This window comes from Lycium barbarum, chromosome 7, assembly GCF_019175385.1.
Source record: "Lycium barbarum isolate Lr01 chromosome 7, ASM1917538v2, whole genome shotgun sequence".
NCBI classification, from domain to species: Eukaryota; Viridiplantae; Streptophyta; class Magnoliopsida; order Solanales; family Solanaceae; genus Lycium; species Lycium barbarum.
The window spans coordinates 121,813,515-121,833,683 of NC_083343.1; the positions used below are offsets into that span (position 1 = coordinate 121,813,515).

Here is a 20,169-nt window from a genome sequence, read left to right on the forward strand (position 1 = left end):
ACACTCGTTGAACGACGTCATACTCGGTCATTTGGTGACCCTCTGCCTTTCTTCTATAGTGCTTCATTTTTTTGTAGGGCTTTGGCATCCATGTTCCCTCGTCGGCTAATATAGCTATGGCCTGCCTTGTCCTATCCGCAAATCGCTCCACGACCTGCCTGAAAGTTAGTCTTACCATTGCGGTGACAGGTAGTCCTCGAGCAGATTTGAGGAGTCCATTGAAAGACTCCGAGCTGTTCATTGTGAGCATGCCCCATCTCCTTCCTCAATCAGCATAAAGAGTCCATTTTTCAACTTCTAATTTCATCAACCAAACACATGCCTCTTCACTCACTTCCCTTAGCAGCTCCATTTTTGCAGCCCATTTTCTTTGTCGATGCTGCATCGCAGCCCCCCATATCAATTTATTTACAGTGCCATTTCCAAACTTTGTTTGTAAACTAGACTTTAAGTGCCTTAAGCAATATCGATGGTAAGCATGTGGAGGCTGCCACCCTTCCAGAGTACGCATATTGTGCAATATGTCTTTATGACGATCCGATAGGACACATATGCCTTGACGACCCTTAATAACATGAGTTTGTAGATGAGTCAAGAACATCCCTCATGTCTCGTTGCTCTCGTTGGCGGTAATTGCGAAAGCAAGAGGGAATATTGACCCATTAGCATCCCTACCTACTGCAATTAGGAGCTTAATGTCATATCTGCCACACACATGGGTCCCATCTATCGATATCACATTCTTACAGTGACCAAAACCATCAATACTTGGTTTGAATGCCCAAAAGACAAAGTCAAAAATTCTGCCCTCTAAAGGCCGCCACTGTACAACAGTGCCAGGATTAGCATGTTGTAGAGCCGCCATATACCCCGGCAACGCCTGAAAAGAAGATTCCCAAGTTCCAAAGATAGTTTCAAAAGCACGTCGATGCCCGAGAAATCCCTCTCTCTAGCTTATGATTTTACCATATTTTGAGTGGACCATGCCAATACAAGTTTTGATAGGCATCCTGCATAAGTTTAGACAAACAACATTTAACAATGATATTTTAATTGCTATAAGATATATAATGTAAACGGTCAGATAAATTACCTTGGAGTTTCCTCAATGTGTTTAAGTAACACATGAGTAATCATGTTTATATCTAGATTACAATGATCTGCTCGACTTTGTCCCATATCACAAGTGTGCTTCGGGTGGAATTTTGTAATTTCCCACAGACCATCTGGCTTAGCAATTCCCCGAAGCAACCACCGATAGCCTTGAGTATGTCGCCTACAAATTAGCCTCCATATCGATCTATTTGAGTCATCAACCTTAAACTCCCTCATACCTTTTACACAATACATTCTGACAACCCGTTGCAACATCTTTTTTTATGTGAACTGCATTCCCTTTGCAATGACGCATTCATCAGTCATGGGATTTTTTGGTTCAATCCACGTTTTTTGGTGACTTTGATAATCATCTCTTGTGAAGACAAATGCATCCTCACGACCTTGGAGACTGTCAAGATATGGAATATAGTCAGAATGCCATTGCATTGAGCTGTCAGGAATTGGGTTTTCGGCCATCGGAGGTGGTACGTGATGTTGAGTTGGTTCTAGTTGGTTTAGGGGACTACAATGCGTATCTTCATCCCCTTCACTATCTTCATCATCAGTTACCTCTGCATTATTAGCTGTTTCATCGCCATCACTCTCTGATGTATCCATATAACTTGGACAATCAGCGTCATCTAAGAAAGGCCCCCTCCTACACGATAAAAAGCATATGTTAAATTCCAAATTCCAAATTCACAAATATATATATATATATATATATATTATTTAGCATCTAGGTGATGAACTTACACATGTTGATTATGAGCATGGTGTGGAGAATGATCAACTCCACCAAACTGAGAGGACTGCCTTTCATCCACAGTTAGTACCACTGGCGAGTTTTGATAATAATCAGCTGCACCGAACTGGGAATTATTATAATAATAAGCTCCGCTGAACTGAGAATTATTGTAATAATCCGCTCCACTGGACTGAGAGTTCTGATAATAATGACTTGCTCCACTAAATTGAGATGACTGCCCAATATTACTCGTATCAAGTCTATAACCCCTACAAAGATTTAAAAATGGTTATTTATCAATACATACAATAAACACGTGCTACTGTAAAAAATAATAATATAAGAATGCATATTTACCAAGTTTGATTAAATTGTTGGGTAAGATTTTTCAGCGGCACCTGACCACTCAAAATACCCCCGTAAGAACTAAAATCTCCATACGTGTTAGCTTGACTGGGCTATTGTTGCGGGACCTCTCTGGGTATCTTTTCAACATACATCTCCAGAACATTAAGGGCGACTAAATGTTTTAATTCTTCTAGCGCATTCAAATAATCCCTTAAAGAATCATCATCATTGACATAATGCCTACCATAAAGCACGATACCATTGGAAACTGATTGTGGATATCTGCCTGTTATGGAGATTTCATACTCATCTGGACTAATCTTCATTTTTTTCACATATGTAAGTGATTAGTGATTCATAAGACATTTCAAGTGGACATTTAACATGAACGTTTGGTCTTTTATTGTAACGAACTGTACTATTTTCATCAAGGATAATACCATCCCAATGTATTGAAACCTTAACTGGTGGAATATCTTGAGCCATTTTTTGTAAGACTTAGGATAGGTTTTTTTGAATGACTTAAGAGACTTAAAGTTATGAAATGGATGAGTTTTTACCTAGTCCAACATTCTTCTTAAATAGATTCATATTCACCCCTATTGCGCACAAGAACATTGCGTAATATGAATTTAATTCAAATAAACGGTAAAAAATTCAGCCTTGTGTAGTCCAATCGGTCCTTTAGGTGTCATAAAAAAGCTGAAATTGGCATGCATGATGTGTTGTCAAATCATGTCCTATTGCGCACAAGAACATTGCGTAATATGAATTTGATTCAAATAAACGGTCAAAAATTCAGCATTGTGTTGTCCAATCGGTCCTTTAGGTGTCATAAAAAAACTGAAATTGGCATGCATGATGTGTTGTCAAATCATGTCCTATTGCGCACAAGAACATTGCATAATATGAATTTAATTTAAATAAACGATAAAAAATTCAGCATTGTGTTGTCCAATCGGTCCTTTAGGTGTCATAAAAAAGCTGAAATTGGCATGCAGGATGTGTTGTCAAATCATGTCCTATTGCGCACAAGGACATTGCGTAATATGAATTTAATTCAAATAAACAGTCAAAAATTCAGCATTGTGTTGTTCAATCGGTCCTTTAGGTGTCATAAAAAAGCTGAAATTAGCATGCATGATGTGTTGTCAAATCATGTCCTATTGCGCACAAGAACATTGCGTAATGAATTTAATTCAAATAAACCGTCAAAAAATGCAGTACTATATATAACATGATTGACAAACAACTAGTATTCACTTTAAAACGAGTTATCATGACATTCTACAACCAATTTGGAAATCTTGATTCTATTACATGTTTTACCCCAACAAAAATATTTGAAGCAATGGGTAGGACATGGGAACTAGATGATGATGATTTTCATTACTCAAATAACCCTAACAAAATATTCAATCAAGAATACAATAAAACAATGAGAGAGGAGTGGAATTGGCGTGTTAGGGCGGCTGAAGCACTGGAGCAAAAGTTAGCTTCAATAGGGCTTAAACGCTTAAAAAAACGTGCTATGTCAATGCCTCGCGGAACTCCACAAGAGTTTAATTTTGCTCTTAATCGTTTTCGCGAATAGAACAATCGGATGCAAATACGCTACCATAGGGTAGAATATGGTATACATGGTAGCAAGAGATTTAGATCCAAGTGGGATTCGGACTGTGAAATATCCGATGAAGATTAATATTTTCTTATAATAAGGTAAGTAGGTAGGGTCATAAAGGGCCTCCCCCCTCCCCCCCCCCGGGTTTGCAACTATATAAGTAGCCCTTTCTTTTATTATTAGACTACACCATATTCAATGTCGAGTAGTAGAAACTCAGCTTGGTCTTTACTCCTTCCAAAAGAACCAAATAGCAGTGATGATGAGAGTTCAAATCATAGCAGTTTTTTGAGTGATACCAGTGATTTCAAACTAGACGAGCTAAATCCGCACCTTCTTGTAGAGTGTAATGATGATTTCTGCAATGTGAAATATTCAGATCCGCGAGAATATTATTGCGGTTTACGCCGAGAATGGTCACATCGGATTGCCGAATCAGAACGTCTTGTTTGTGACTTGGAAAATCTCAACGCTCTAATCCCAACAAGGTACTCACTAACCATGCCTCGAGTAGGTCCAGCAACTTGCGACATGGCCGTACAAAGGATTAGAAAAGAAAACAACAGAATGCTGGCAAGACGTTGTAGATTTTACATGCTAAAGTTGGCTGAAGAACAAGCATCATCAACCGGTAGAGAACTAACATCTCCTGAAAAAAGATGTGTGTTAAGAAATCGCCAATATCGTTCTGAGGACGATATCGAGGTCTTCTATTCTGATGACGATTAGGGTCTATTTAGGCTCACTGTCTTAGATTATGGGTCATTGAAGTTTCAGACTAAGGCTGTTAATTTGTATTTTTATTTTATGATGAAGTAATCAATTTGAATTAGTTTGGCATGTTTTTAATTTGCTTTTATTGTTAAAGTCTATTATTAATTGATAATTTAACAAAGAAACACAACTAAATTAGTACACAAAGGGTGCGGATTACATTATAGAGGAAAATGTACAACTAGTAAAAAACATAATCCATAGAAATATTAAACTTAATGAACAACAACGTACAACATAGCACAAATAATCTTCCACAATTTAAGTTTTTCTTTCAAAGCTATTTTCTCATGTTGAGCCTCTCTAAGTTTAGCCTTCAGCAAATTTCGTTTTTTTTCGGAATCGGTGAGCAACACCTCCAAACCTTCATTTTTTTCTTCATCTTCCACAAACTTAAATTGCGAGTCCAACTTAGCGGTATCTCTAGAGATACGTGAAGTCACGGTATCTCTATCCAAAATTGGATTTTTAAACTTCGCCGCCACCGTTTTATCCACGTGAATGCTATCTTCCCACCGAAAGTATTTGCAACCGCCCATATCCTATAAACATTACAAGAAAATCAGTTTTTTAAAGTAAAATATATGGACAACGTGAAAAAAAAACACTAAAAAATGTAAAAACACTTACTTCGGGCACTTTACAACGCCAAAAACAGCGACCCGAATTATCTTGGGTCTTTGATATTTTTAGTTTACAGTAATAACTGCATTCGCAAATATCGGGTTGTATAGCAAACAATGAAGTTTCAAAACTTTGAGACATATTTTTGGAAGTGCAAAAGTGTGTTGAAAGGGTGAAGATGGAGAAAATGAAAGATAAGAGAAAGAATAAAGTTTGGGTCGGGTTTTAGGTAAGGGTTTCACGCACATATTCTGTGCGTGAAAGGAACAAAATGTAAATGTACAGTTTGGCCCGAAGTCTAGTTTGGTTCTTTTTTTTTTAATGAATTAATTTGGTTTCAATTTTTTTTCTGGATTATAAAAGTGCCGGACTCGTTGGCAAGTTATTAGCACGGCTGCTGGCGGCTGATAAAGCCACACAAGGTTTAAGTCAAATAGTGCAAAATAACACTGTTGGAATATTCTACTACTGTTGGAATAATGGATGTGGCAGAACTTAAAAGGTTATAGTTTTCAGTTGTTTTATGCACTAATAATGTAAATATATATTTATATAATCACATTTTTCTATTATATATAAATGTGGTAAAGGGACGAACATAGCTTCCCATGGTTGTACCATGGGCTTTAAAATTATACACGCAATGAATGCTTGTACCATAAGTTATATAAATTGTACAATTTAACCAACTATTTTTATATCCCATGTAGACATATGTCATAGTACTTAATATTTATTCCTTTCTCATGTATAGACGTATATACTTCAAATTTAATTCTCCGACACAGTTATTTCCTCCGTGCACTTTTACTTGTTCACTTTTGACTTTTCGTGTTCTAGCTGAATATTTATTCTCTTCTCATATATAGATATATGCAGTTCAATTTTAATTCTCCTACACAAATTTATTTCCTCTGTGCACTTTAATTTGTTCACTTTTGACTTTTCACATTCTTTAAGAATTAATAAATCCCACGTGGATATATGTCATAGTATTGAATATTTATTCTCTTCTCATGTGTACATGTGTGCACTTCAAATTTAATTTTTCGACACATATTTATTTCCTCTGTGCACTTTTACTTGTTTCCTTTTGACTTTTCACGTTTTTTGCTAAAAATTTATTTTCTTCCTATGTATACATGTATGCACTTCAATTTTAATTATCCGACACATATTTATTTTCTCCATGCACTTTTACTTGTTCACTTTTGACTTTTCACGTTATTTAAGAGTTAATAAATGAAGTACTCCTTCCGTCTCATATTTCTTGGCCACATTACTTGACTTTTCACGTTCTTTAAGAATTAATAAATGAAGTACTCTCTTCGTTTCATATTACTTGGTCACATTACTATACTTGACTTTTCACGTTCTTTAAGAATTAATAAAAATGAAGCACTCCCTTCGTCCATATTACTTGGCCACATTACTAAAAATATATGTCTATTTTTCTATTATATATTTTTCTTCATTTCTATTTCTAATATATCTAAGTGTGAAGAGAGGACTAACACAGCAATATAAATTTGTACCACAAGCTATATAAATTGTACATTTTAACCAATTACTTTTTTATCTCACGTGGTCATATGTCATAGTATTGAATATTTATCTCCTCTCATGTATACACATATGCACTTCAAATTTAATTCTCCGACACATTTATTTCCTCCGTGCACTTATACTTATTGACTTTGACTTTTCAACTTCTTTAAGAATTAATAAATGAAGTACTCCCTCCATTCCATATTACTTGGCCACATTACTAAACTATTTTTTTACTGAATATTTATTCTCTGCTCATGTATATAAGTATGCATTTCAATTTTAATTGTCCGACATATATTTATTTCGTCCGTGCACTTTTACTTGTTCATAAATGAAGTACTCAATATTACTAAAAATATATGTCCAAATTACTTGTTCATTTACAGAACCAAAATAAAATTTATTAAATGTTTTACATCTTATCCTCTCCGTCCCATATTACTTAGCCACATTACTAAAAATATATGTCCAAATTACTTGTTCATTTACAAAACCAAGATACAATTAATTAAATCTTTCCCATAGTCAATTTTGATTAGAATGTATTTATTGGAGAGAGATTGGGGTAAGATAGTAAAATACATCTTTTACTTCTGATTTCTTAACGGGCGTGCAAAAGGGAAAGTGACAAGTAATATGGGACAGAGAAAGTATATATTTTACCATAATATTCATATTTATTGGTGTAAGTCTCAATAGCCTTCGAAAATAATTTGAAAATGAGTAATTAAAGGGTAAAATTAATAATAAGAACACACAAATATTCACTCATTAATTCCATGGAAATTAATGGCCAGCCCCTTCTGCATGATTCTCCTCACTCTTCTTGCGTTGCCTAGCTTGATGGTCGCCATGATAAATAAAAGAATATAAGAAAAAGGATGACATGTACGCAAATATATATGCCTATAATATATGCGCAGTCGTAATATTTATACACAATCAACATAATTGAAGTTTCATACTAATTAATAATTATCATATTAGTTTCTTTCTCTTGATATGTTAACGTGGACAAGTAAAAATAAACAGAGGAAGTGACTTTTATCTCTGTTTTTCTTCTTTGTCAATACTTTAAATGTGGAGATGACGAACAATAGCAATTCAAATTTGTACCAAAAGTTATTTTAATTCTCCTACACATAACTTGTTCACCTTTGACTTTTCACGTTCTTTGAGAATTAATAAATAAAGTATACTATATTTTATCATAATGTCCATATTTATTGGTGTATAGTCTCGATAGCCTCTGAAAATGATTTGAAAATGAATAATTAATGTGAAGCGTGAATAACGTCGACAAGTAAAAGTGAAGGGAGGGAGTGACTTTTATCCCCATTTTCCTTCATTGTCAATACTTTACTTATTTACTCTCCTTTGCAGTCTCTGGTTATTGTTTTCTTTATATTTTCATTTCAGAATTAAAATTTGGTGATTAATGATATAACATATATCTTTCTAATTTTGATTTCTTTGTAACAATTTTTTTTTATCTATAATTGTTAACACAAAAAATTATAATATATTTTTTAATTAATTTAATAAAAATATTTTATTAGTTTTGCTTTTAAAAAATCCAATATATACAACAATAGTTCTTATGTTTGGATCTGAACGGTTACTTAATTAAAATGGATATCAACCTGTCGGTATACATATAAAATATTAAAGAATTTAAAAGAAAAAATTTAGAATCAAAATATTAATTTTCCCTCATATTCTTAGTAATTTTATTTTATATCGATGAACAACTTTCATTGTCATGATAATGAGAAAAAAGTCTGACTCTTTCCATCTCAAAGACTTAATTCCATCAACTCCATTTTTTTAATTATAATTAAAGTGATGGTACATAAAATACATTTTGTATATGTTGCTACATATAATAACATTTACAATATTTTTAAAAGTTATTTTCAAAATACAAACCTTATAGACTGGCTAATTAAAATGAATTGACATGTTCGGCCCATGCATTGCACGGGCATGTATTGCTAGTCATTATATATTTTTGGAGAATAGTAATTTATGTTTGATTAATCAATATGAAAAATATTTTTACGATATTAAACCACCAATTTATATTTGACCAAAATTTTAAAAATGCTTCTGGAAAAAATTATTCTTTTAGCTTTGTAATTAATTTTTTTCTACGACCCCAAAAAAGATAATTTTGCTCTCAAAACTTAGCTAAACACTTTAACTCACTAACAACAACAACAACATAACCGGTGTAATTCCATAAGTGGAACTTGGGGAAAGTAGGATGTACGCAAACCTTATCCTAACTTTGTGGATAAGTAAGGTTATTTCCAATAGACCCTCAGCTCAAAAGAAGTGTAATCAAAACATGGTTGAAAAGAAAATAACGACAACAAAATAGGAAGATAAACAAAACAAATAAAGCAACAGATACTATTGAAAATTGAAAAATAAAATACTAAGTGAATACTACTAATACTATTACTCTCTCCGTCTCAAAAAGATTGACACTTTTCGCTTTTTGATAGTCAAACGAGTTGTACTTTGATTGTAATTTTTAAATATGTCTTTTATATATTTTAAATTATTAATTATTGTGACTTATTAGTACGTTTTACGTAATTTTCAAATATGCAAATTTTATTTCGAAAAAATTAAAAAATTTATATTTAAATACATGATCAAAAAAGGTTTGACTCTCGAAAAACGTAAAGTATCAATCTCTTTGGGACAAAGAAAGTACTAAATTAGGAGAACATGAGAAGAGGAGACTAACTCCCATCTCTCCCACAAACTATTTGAGTAATTTTTTTATATCTTGTGAGGAGAGATATTTTGACTTTTGAAGGAGTCCATAATCTATAGTTCTATACCACTTGCATTGGGCATATTCCCCCTCTTCACTAATATAATACTCGCTTAGGCAACCGACCCCAATCCCTTCATCCTAGTTTGTAGGCTTGTATAGCCGCTCTTGAGACTTAATTCAGTCAGCAACTAATACTTAACAAGTTCCACTTGAGCCAACCGACGTGGGTATGGTCATGGTGGAATGGTTCAAGATCCCTTCTTCTTTAATTATAATTAGAGATTTCTAGTTTGAATTTTTGAAAATGAAAAGAATTCTGTTGCGGAGCCCTCAAAATTGGGCACTTCAATGTGCGAATCCTAATATTATCCAATCCAAAAGTGAATACCGAACACGGAGTGGATATCGAGGAAAAAAAATCCACTTGGCCCTCAAGCAATCTCTTTCTCAAACGTGCTCCACTCTCCTCCCCTTTTCTTTATTAAGTACTTAAGCAACCACCTAATTACTACCTTCCTACTCCTTGTCCCGCAACTTCCTCCTCTTTCTCACCCTACCCCTTTATATACAACCCACTAACTTCACTCACTCAATCACCAAGATTTCAAAAATCTTCTCTCTTCTCTCCATTCATAGATTCTTAGTTTACTCACTACTTTGAGTTAACAATATTTTACATCTTTGTTTCTTTCAAGAAAAACCAACTATCAATGGCACTTGAAGCTTTGAACTCTCCAACTACCACAACTCCACCATCATTTAAATTTGAAACTACCAGTACTCAAAATTACCTTGAGTCTTGGACTAAGGGCAAGAGATCAAAACGACCTCGTAGCATCATGGAGCAACAACCAATTAGTACGGAAGAAGAATACTTAGCTTTTTGTCTTCTCATGCTCGCACGTAGCGGTAATAATAATTTTACTGCTACAATTAGTTCAACAACACCAACTATATCAAATAATTTGTACAAGTGTTCGGTGTGTGGTAAGTCTTTTGGTTCTTATCAAGCTTTAGGAGGACACAAAGCTAGTCACCGTACTAAACTACTCCTTAACGGGGAAGTCAACAAACACTCCGTTACAACCACGAATAGTGCCACGTCAGCTAACGCGGTTAGTGGAAGGACTCACGAGTGTTCCATTTGTCACAAAACTTTTCCAACTGGACAAGCTTTGGGTGGTCATAAAAGGTGTCACTATGAGGGGAAGATGACATCATCATCATCGAGCGGTGTGGGGTCCACGAGCAGCCAGCGTGGCGGCTTTGACTTGAATATTCCGGCTTTGCCAGAATTTTGGCCGGGTTTTGGCTCGGGCGAGGATGAGGCGGAAAGTCCTCATCCAGCTAAAAAATCGCGACAATTTCTGCCAAGTAAACTTGAATTGTTCCAACAACAATAGGATTTGAGGACTTGAACAAAGCTATACAAATTTAGTTGATGAGTTGGTTCTTCAATTAGTTGTTACATGTTTCATGGGAGGGTGGATATTTTTTATTTTTTTTTGTAAATATGGAATACACTTGGTGAAAGGGATTATTTGATTATTTAATTGATTTAATTTATATTTTCAAGAAATGACTATGTTCACATTCAATTTTTCTTTTTCTTTTTGTTTTTACCCGATATTCGCTATTCGTTTTAGGTCCGGTTAATTCAGGTTCGTGTTAGCCAATTTCATTTTAGAAACAAAATGCTCCTTGCCAAAGAAAGATTCGATACCATGTCCACACTCAAGTGGCAAAATATGCATAACGAATGTTTCTTTCTTTTTCTTATAGCTGTCTACAGTGGGAAGTTTGCCTTATGATTGCTAGCTAATCATTTTAACTTTCCGCAGCAGTCATGCAATATGGATAGTCAAAAAGATAAGAACAATGTTAAACAATTTACGTCATCCCTACAAAAACCTTTATCTTTAATTTAATTAGTCATCAACATAGGGTCCATTGACAAATTCATGCATTTACATACGTCAACAATTTATAGTAGCCAACTTGTAATCAAAACCCTATGAAGAGTATAAGGAAAGTGAAACACAGTCAACGTTGGCAAGTTGTTAGCACGCGGCTGCAGCTGGCTGCTGATAAAGTCACACAAGATTTAAGTCAAATAGTGCGAAATTATACACTGTTGGAATCTACTACTGTTGGAATAATGGATGTGGTAGAACTTAAAAGGTCATAATTTTCAGTTGACTCTAATTTGTATGCGCTAATAATGTACATATATATTTATATAATCACATCATTATATATTTTTGGAGGATAGCAATTTATGCTTGATTAATCAATATGAAAAATATTTTTACAAATTAGACCATCAATTTATATTTGGCCAAAATTTTAAAAATGCTTCTAGGAAAAATTATTCTTTTAGCTTTGTAATTAATTTTTTCTACGACCCCAAAAAAGATAATTTTGTTCTCAAAACTTAGCTAAATACTTTAACTCTCTAAAATAAGTACTTTTTTTTATATATATAAAAAATACTTCTGAATTTCCAATAACTTGGTCAAATAAACTAACAACAACAACAACATACACGGTGTAATTTGGGGAGAGTAGGATGTACGCAAACCTTATCCTATCTTTGTGGGTTTAGTAAGGTTGTTTCCGATAGGCCCTCAGCTCAAAAGAAGTATAATCAAAGCATGATTGAAAAGAAAATAACAGCAACGAAATAGGAAGATATTGTTGACACCCAATTTTGTTCCACTTTTTTTCTCTATTTCTTTGCGCTTCTTAGTTAATAATAATATAATATTTTACCTATTATTATATTTATTATTACTATTCTATTGATAGTACTATTATTATTGCTTATTAATATTAAAAAATTAGTGTTATTACCATAGATACACTACTCATAACTCTTACTGTATATAATTTCTATTTAGTGATGTTAGTACTATTATTGTCATTTTACTAGTTGCTGCAGTTATCCTTTATGTTAATATTATTATTACTCCACTAGTATTTTGTTTTATAGCTAGTAATATTTATATTTGGTACTCCATTAATATTTTATTTTATGGTTGATATTTTAATTTGTCTATATGATGTGAGATGATTATTATGTCATGCTTAAAGTATTGAAATAAAGAAGCCTCAAAGCAAATTAAATAGAAGAAGAAAATTCCCAACAAATGTGGCCCAATTTAATGTCACAGTAGCCCATTTCTTCCTCCCCACTGGCCCATTTAATACATCTGGAACACCCAATAAACTAGTCCAATTCAATACCTTAAACCTAATCTCATTCTAGCCAAAACAGCCACCCATTCTCTTTCCTACCCATTTGGAAAACATTTGACCTTCATTTCTCTATTGCAGAAAGGGGTTTTTCACCATTTTTTTAATGCAAATTTTGTCCACTCTCTCTCATATTTTTTGAATTCTCTCACCCAAAAGCCGAAATTTTCGCCATTATATTGACCAAGTTGCCGCAATTTTGGGAAAAAAGGACGATTTGGATAATCTTCTTTTCTGTCACATTTTGTATTAATCCAAATTGAGCTGTTTCGAATTCAAACTGGTGTTTCAAATCCCGCCCAAAATGTGAGAATTAAAACCCTAGTTCCTCAACTATAAATACCACCTTTAAGAACTGAGGAAGGGGGGGAGAATCGATCGAAGACTTTTACCTTTCTGTTTCATTTTGCTTGTAATTTTCTCAACTATACTACTATTTTTTTTTCTCTCTTTGTTCGACAAACCTTAATAAAAAAGGGAAGTAGATCTGAAGCCTCGAGCTCCATATTCACTGCACCGTGGAAAGGTAATATCTTCACCTTTTCTTTTCCTTCTTATTTTTACCTTTTTTTTGTTGTTGTATAAAGACATGCAAAAATTATGAGTTTTAGGCGTTCTTGAAATCTAATGGTGTTATTTTAATGGCTGGAATCTATTGGGACACTTGAAGGTGATGTGTAAGCATGTTAAAATTTTGTCCGTAGGCCTCCTGTTGAAATATATAGCCTTCTTTTCTTCTGTGAGGGTTAAAGATCAAAGCTTAACCATTAGTTTGTGTACAACATGATATTATTAAATTTAGTTTTCAATATATGTTCTTCATCTTATACGTATGATCTTCACCTCATGGCTACTGGGTCAAAAAAAAAAAAATGTCTGAAGTGGTGCTAAGTAAACCTATGTGTTTCAACTTTCCATTGCTTTTGTTATTAGATTCAAGACTAGTGACATCTAATAATTAGAAAAAGAATATATTTCTTTAATGTTGATTTTATAAAGGTAGTTATAATTTAATATTAAGACATTTGAATTCACTGATGGTTTTTTATTTATCAACCTTTATTACTACGTGCATCTCTTTTAATGGAGTAGTACTTATTTTCATTTTTTTTTATTCCTTAAACTAAAATTATATATATAAAAAAAACATATTTTGGTGCTTGATGAAATATGTTTTGATAGAAAAACACACATATTAATTTCCAGATTTCTAATTCATGCGTATATGTGCCAAAAGATATTTTATTTGAGATTATAAAACGAATCCGGTTACGCCTTTTTGTTGTTCTATTTGGCTGCATACGTTGATATATTGTGATGATGAGTTTCTCCGCTAATTGTGTGCATTTCTTTCTTGTATATTCATATATATATATATATATATATATATATATATATATATATATATATATATATATATATATATGTTGTCAAATACTAACATTATGGCTCTTTAAAAGTAGTATGTGTTAAATGTTTAAATGCTTTAAGATTTGCTTTAACTCACATTTGTAGCTACCGTTATGTTAAAAGTATGTACGTGGTAATTGAAATTTTTCTAGTTCAGATTTGCCTTAAGTTTACAGTTTTCTCGCTGGTTAACAATTTAATTATTTTCCTAATCCTTATTTTCTTTTTTTATCTTTCTTTACATGTACACGTTTGGAGCAACATGGAGTCTTGATACAAGACTCCTCATACCAACATAGAGTCATCACATCTCATCTTCTTTAATCATATTCGACGGCAAGAAACGAGCGGATTAGCTTGGGAGCGCCTATGGCGTCTTTCTTCATTTTCTCTACCATTTATTTTGTTTAACCCTTCATGTCTAATTATCGAGGGATGTTATTTGGGGTTCATTCCAATTTTTGGGATTGTTAGTTGAGACTCACACTTAACATAGAATTAGTATTTTTTTTTTTTAAATCGTTTTGAGTCTTTCCTCTATCTTTACAGTAGGAGTATTTTTTTTAAATCGCGTCAAAGAGAGTACTTTCGGTGATTTAAGAAATCAGTTTCAGACTTAATTAAGTTTCACTAACTAAGAGCTTTCTTCCTTGAAATACCTTCCTTAAAATACCCTTTTTTCTTTTTTCTTTTTAATCTAAATCGTTCTTTGGTCCGCGTACTGATCTTCTTACCACATCGGATGCGGTCCCAACTTGTTTCATAAACTTAGATCTATTTATTTTACTTTACAAAAAAATTTTTATCACTTGTAAGTTTTGAATTTAGCTAAGTGTCTAACTTTCTTTAAAACTAATCACAGCTGACCTTTTGATTAATTAACCTAAGTTTGGTTGGATAACCGTAAGTTAACGGATTCTAAAGGATGCCTAACCCCTTCCCTTTAGGATAATATAGAGCCCTTACCTAGAATCACACTGGTTAAGCAGACTATTAACGGAGATTTAGTTTTAACTTTACCTTAGTTAACATTTAAGTGCCCTAATTCACCGTTAAATTAATTAGGTGGCGACTCCTTAAAAACAAAAGAAATAGAAATCACCAATACGTCATACTTCCTAATTTTGACTCCGGGTTAAAATGGGGTGTGACAGATATAACAAAACAAATAAAGCAACATATACTATTGAAAATTGAAAAATAAAATACTATGCGAATAGTACTAATATTATTACTAAATAAGGAGAAGAGGAGAAGAGGAGAGATATTTTGAGTAATTTTTATATATCTTGTGAGGAGAGATATTTTGACTATTGAAGGAGCCCATAGTCTATACCACTTGCATTACGCATAGTCCCCCTCTTGCACTATATAATACTCTCTTAGGCAACCTACCCCAATCCCTTCATCCTTAGCTTGTAGGCATCTTAGCCGCCCTTCTTGAGACTTGATTCAGTCAGCAACTAATACTTAACCAGTTCCACTTGGGCAACCGACGCGGGTTTTGATGGGATGGTTCGGAATTCCTTCACTCTTAATTAGAGATTTCTGATTCGAATTTTTGGGAATGAAAAAGAATTTTGTTGCGAACGCTGTCCTAAAAATGGGCTTTGCAAAGTGTGAATCCTAATATTATCTGACCCTAAAGCTGGTACCATACACCGAGTTGGTACCCAGAAAAAAATGGCTCCACTTGGCCCTCAAGCAATCTCTTTCTCAAACGTCCTCCACTCACCTTACCTTTTCTTTACCTTACTTAAGCAACCACCTAATTACTGCCTTCCTACTCCTTGTCTCGTAACTTCCTCCTCTTTCTCCCCGTACACCCTTTATATATATATATATATATATATATATATATTCCCTTTCACCACTTCACTCACTCAATCACCAAGCTTTCAAAAATCTTCTCTCCTCTCCATTCATAGATTCTTAATTTACTCACTACTTTGAGTTCACAATTTTTTACCTCTTTGTTTCTTTCAAGAAAATACCAACTAGTAATGGCACTTGAAGCTTTGAACCCTCCAACTAGCACAACTCCACCATCATTTAAATTTGACACTAAAAATACTCAAACTTACCTTGAGGCTTGGACTAAGGAAAAGAGATCAAAACGACCTCGTAACATCATGGAGCAACAACAAATCAGTGAAGAAGAATACTTAACTTTTTGTCTTCTCATGCTAGCACGTGGCGGTAATAATAATTTTACTACTACTACAACCAATTCAACAACACCACTTATATCAAAGAATTTGTACAAGTGTTCAGTGTGTGGTAAGTCTTTTTGTTCTTATCAAGCTTTAGGAGGACACAAAGCTAGTCATCGTACTAAACAACTCCTTAACGGTGAAGTCAACGAGCACTCCGTTACAACCACGACCAGTGCCACGTCAGCTAACAACTTTAGTGGAAAGACTCACGAGTGTTCCATATGCCACAGGGCTTTTCCAAGTGGACAAGCTTTGGGTGGTCACAAAAGGCGTCATTACGAGGGTAAGGTGACTTCCACGTCATCGGATGGTGTGGGGTCCGCAAACAGCCAGCGTGACAGCTTTGACTTGAGCGTTCCGGCTTTGCCAGAATTTTGGCCGGGTTTTGGCTCAAGCGAGGAGGAGGTGGAAAGTCCTCATCCAGCTAAAAAATCGCGACAATTTCTGCCAAGTAAACTTGAATTGTTCCAACAACAATAGGACTTGAGGACTTGAACAAGGCTATACAATTTTAGTTGAGGAGTTCAAAAGTAGTTATTTGATTAGTTGTTACATGTCTTAATGGGGAGGGCGGATAAAAATATTATTTTTTTGTAAATATCAAATACACGTGGTGAAAGTGATTATTTGATTATATAATTGATTTAATTAATTTGTATTAAGAAATTGGTATGGCTATGATATTGTTCTCTAAGCATGTTGTTAGAAGATTAATACTCCTGCTCTATATATGAGTCGGTTTCAATGTCTTAAACTGTACAACAAGCAAGTAGTCTGTATATTTCGTTAGCGCGCGCGTTGAAAGTATACTCCTAATATACAATTTGATATTTGGTGGTCACCTCTAATGCTATTTTTAATTTGAAAGTTGTATGGCCGCTTGCAATAATAAATTCAACAAAGGTTGGAGACTCTCCCACGAGGAGTGTGATGTGAGCTAAGAATGTTAAATTGCGTGTGACTTTGAAAAGTTTACCTTTTCAATTACCTCTATTATGACAAATGAAGAATTAATTATTTAAAAAAATAATACAAATACTGCGAATGCACAATTTAATTGAGGTTTGTAACAAATAAGATTGCTCCTCCACTACAATATGTAGTGATGCTATGGGTATATATGTTTGGATTCAATTCAATCTTACACGTGTTATGGCAACAATTCCTGTTATACCGACTTATTATTTCTAATACTAAGAGATTTTTACCCACAAAAAGCTTTTCCAAGCCAATTAGGGTTCAATGCGCAATTATCATAATGTCCACATAAGAATCTCCTTATTCCTAATTTGATTTTATTAATTGAGAAAAGACCAATTCCTCAATCTTCTCAAATTCTTGCTAACCACTTTATGTACACCTAAACCCGATTCACTTTTTCAAGTCAAAACTAGGCGTGATAGGCATTGATTTAGTATTTGTAACCACTAAATGGTAAGAGAAAGCATGGATCGATTAGATAACACAATATTTGCTGAAAACGGAGATCTATATTAATAATACCCAATAAACACAGGAACACTTCGAATTCACAATCCTAGCTAATGTGTTTAGCTAGATACAGTAACAATTCCAAATACATTAAAAAAAAATCATAGATGCTGAGGAAGAGAAAAGATTGAGAATCCGTGATACCACTTTTATCTGTCAGGAAAACTCTCAACAACCGTACAATATTTTTAGATCTTTTTCACTTATATTTAGTATAATTATGAATTAAAAAATTATTATATGATAAATATCATCATAACTAACACGTGTTATCACATGTTAAACTACAAATGGTGTAAGAAATATTACATTTATCAGCATTATAACTTAAATCTTTTTCAATTATATTTAGTTTTTTGTATCTTCCAAGTAATGATGAGTTAAAATTTTTACTAAAGATATTCAAAATATTAAAAAAAAAAAAAAAAAAAAAAAGATTTCAGCATTACGTAGAAAATAATTTTGACCTTAGTGATTTTCCAATGGAATGAATCTCTTGTGCCTTCCTAGCTATGCCATTGCTTTTTGGTGAGAGATGTTTTGACTTTGAAGGAGTTCATGGTCTCACTAATTGCATTAGGCATATTTTCCCCTCTTGGCACTAACTGAATACTCCCTAGTCCCTAATTAGGCAACCGACCCCTATCCCTTACATCCTTGTAGCCGCCCTTCTTGAGACTTCAATAGTCAGTCACTGGCACTAAACAAACTTCCACTTGGCCCTCAAGCAATCTCTTCCTCAAGTAGTCCGTCACTCTTCTTCCCCTTTTTTTAGTTCATTCAATTACTTAAGTAACTACCTAATTTCTACGGAGTAGTTGCTACTACCTTCTTACTCCTTGTCTCGCAACTTCCTTCTCTTTCCCCCAACTGCCAAACACCCCTTTATATATCCCACTCATCACTTCACTCAATTCAATCAAATATTCTCTATTCTCTCCACACAAAGATTCTTAAATTACTCTCACTACTCTGAGTTCAAAATTGTTAAAAGTACATCTTTGTTACGTTCAAGAAAAAAACAACCAAGAGTGGCACTTGAAGCTTTGAACTCTCCAATTACCACAGCCCCACCATCATTTCAATATACAACTCAAAACTACCTTGAATCTTGGACAAAAGGCAAGAGATCAAAACGACCTCGCAGCATCATGGAACAACCCCCAATAAATGAAGAAGAGTACTTAGCTTTTTGCCTTCTCATGCTCGCACGTAGCAGTAATAATAATAATTTTACTACTACTACAACCAATTCAACAACACCAATTATATCAAAGAATTTGTACAAGTGTTCAGTGTGTGGCAAGTCTTTTGGTTCTTATCAAACTTTAGGAGGACACAAAGCTAGTCACCGTACTAAACTACTCCTTAACGGAGATAAAGTCAACGAACACTCTGTTACAAGCACGACCAGTGCCACGTCAGCTAACGGCGCTAGTGGAAAGATTCACGAGTGTTCCATTTGACACAAGACTTTTCCAACTCGGCAAGCTTTGGGTGGTCACAAAAGGCGTCACTACGAGGGGAAGGTGACGTCATCATCATCGGACGGTGTGGGGTCCACTAATAGCCAACGTGGCTTTGACTTGAACGTTACGGCTTTGCCGGAATTTTGACCGGGTTTTGGCTCGGGCGAGAATGAGGCGGAAAGTCCTCATCCAGCTAAGAAATCGCGACACTTGCTGCGAACTAAACTTGAATTATTCCAACAACAGTAAGACTTGAAGACTTGAACAAAGCTATACAATTTTGGTTGAGGAGTTCAAAAGTAGTTATTTGATTAGTTTGTTGAATGTCTTAATTGGGAGGGCGGATAAAAATATTATTTTTTTGTAAATATGGAATGCACTTGATGAAAGTGATTATTTGATTATTGAATTGATTTAATTTTTTTTTTAAAAGAAATTTCTATCGCTGTGATTTTGTTCTCCAAGCATGTTGTTAGAAGATTAATACTTCTGCTTTATATATATGAGATGGTTTTAATGTCTTAAACTGTACAAAGAGCAGGTAGTCTGTATATTTCGTTAGCGCGTAGAAAGTATACTCCCAATTTATAATTTGATATTTAGAGGTCACCTCTAATCCTATTTTTAATTTGAAAGTTGTATGATCGCTTGCGATAATAAATCCAACAAAGGTTGGAGTCTCTCCCACAAGGAGTGTGATGTGAGCTAAGAATGTCAAATTGCGAGTGAATTTGAAAAGTTTGATTTTTTAATTACCTCTAAAAAGTATGACG

The 20,169-nt window shown here is 34.0% G+C and overlaps 2 protein-coding genes and 1 pseudogene across 2 annotated transcripts; all 3 read left to right on the forward strand.

The window, feature by feature from the left end:
- Window positions 1-10,101: 10,101 nt before the first annotated feature.
- On the forward strand, window positions 10,102-11,153 carry LOC132602524 (zinc finger protein ZAT10-like). The gene has a single exon (XM_060315354.1). It carries the CDS (start codon window positions 10,266-10,268, stop codon window positions 10,956-10,958), a length of 693 nt encoding a protein of 230 aa, XP_060171337.1. The 5' UTR covers window positions 10,102-10,265; the 3' UTR covers window positions 10,959-11,153.
- A 4,238-nt stretch (window positions 11,154-15,391) lies between these two features.
- LOC132602525 (zinc finger protein ZAT10-like) lies at window positions 15,392-17,002 on the forward strand. Its single transcript, XM_060315355.1, has one exon. It carries the CDS (start codon window positions 16,224-16,226, stop codon window positions 16,914-16,916), a length of 693 nt encoding a protein of 230 aa, XP_060171338.1. The 5' UTR covers window positions 15,392-16,223; the 3' UTR covers window positions 16,917-17,002.
- Window positions 17,003-17,480: 478 nt separating this feature from the next.
- Window positions 17,481-19,735, forward strand: LOC132601859 (zinc finger protein ZAT10-like; annotated as a pseudogene).
- Window positions 19,736-20,169: the final 434 nt, after the last annotated feature.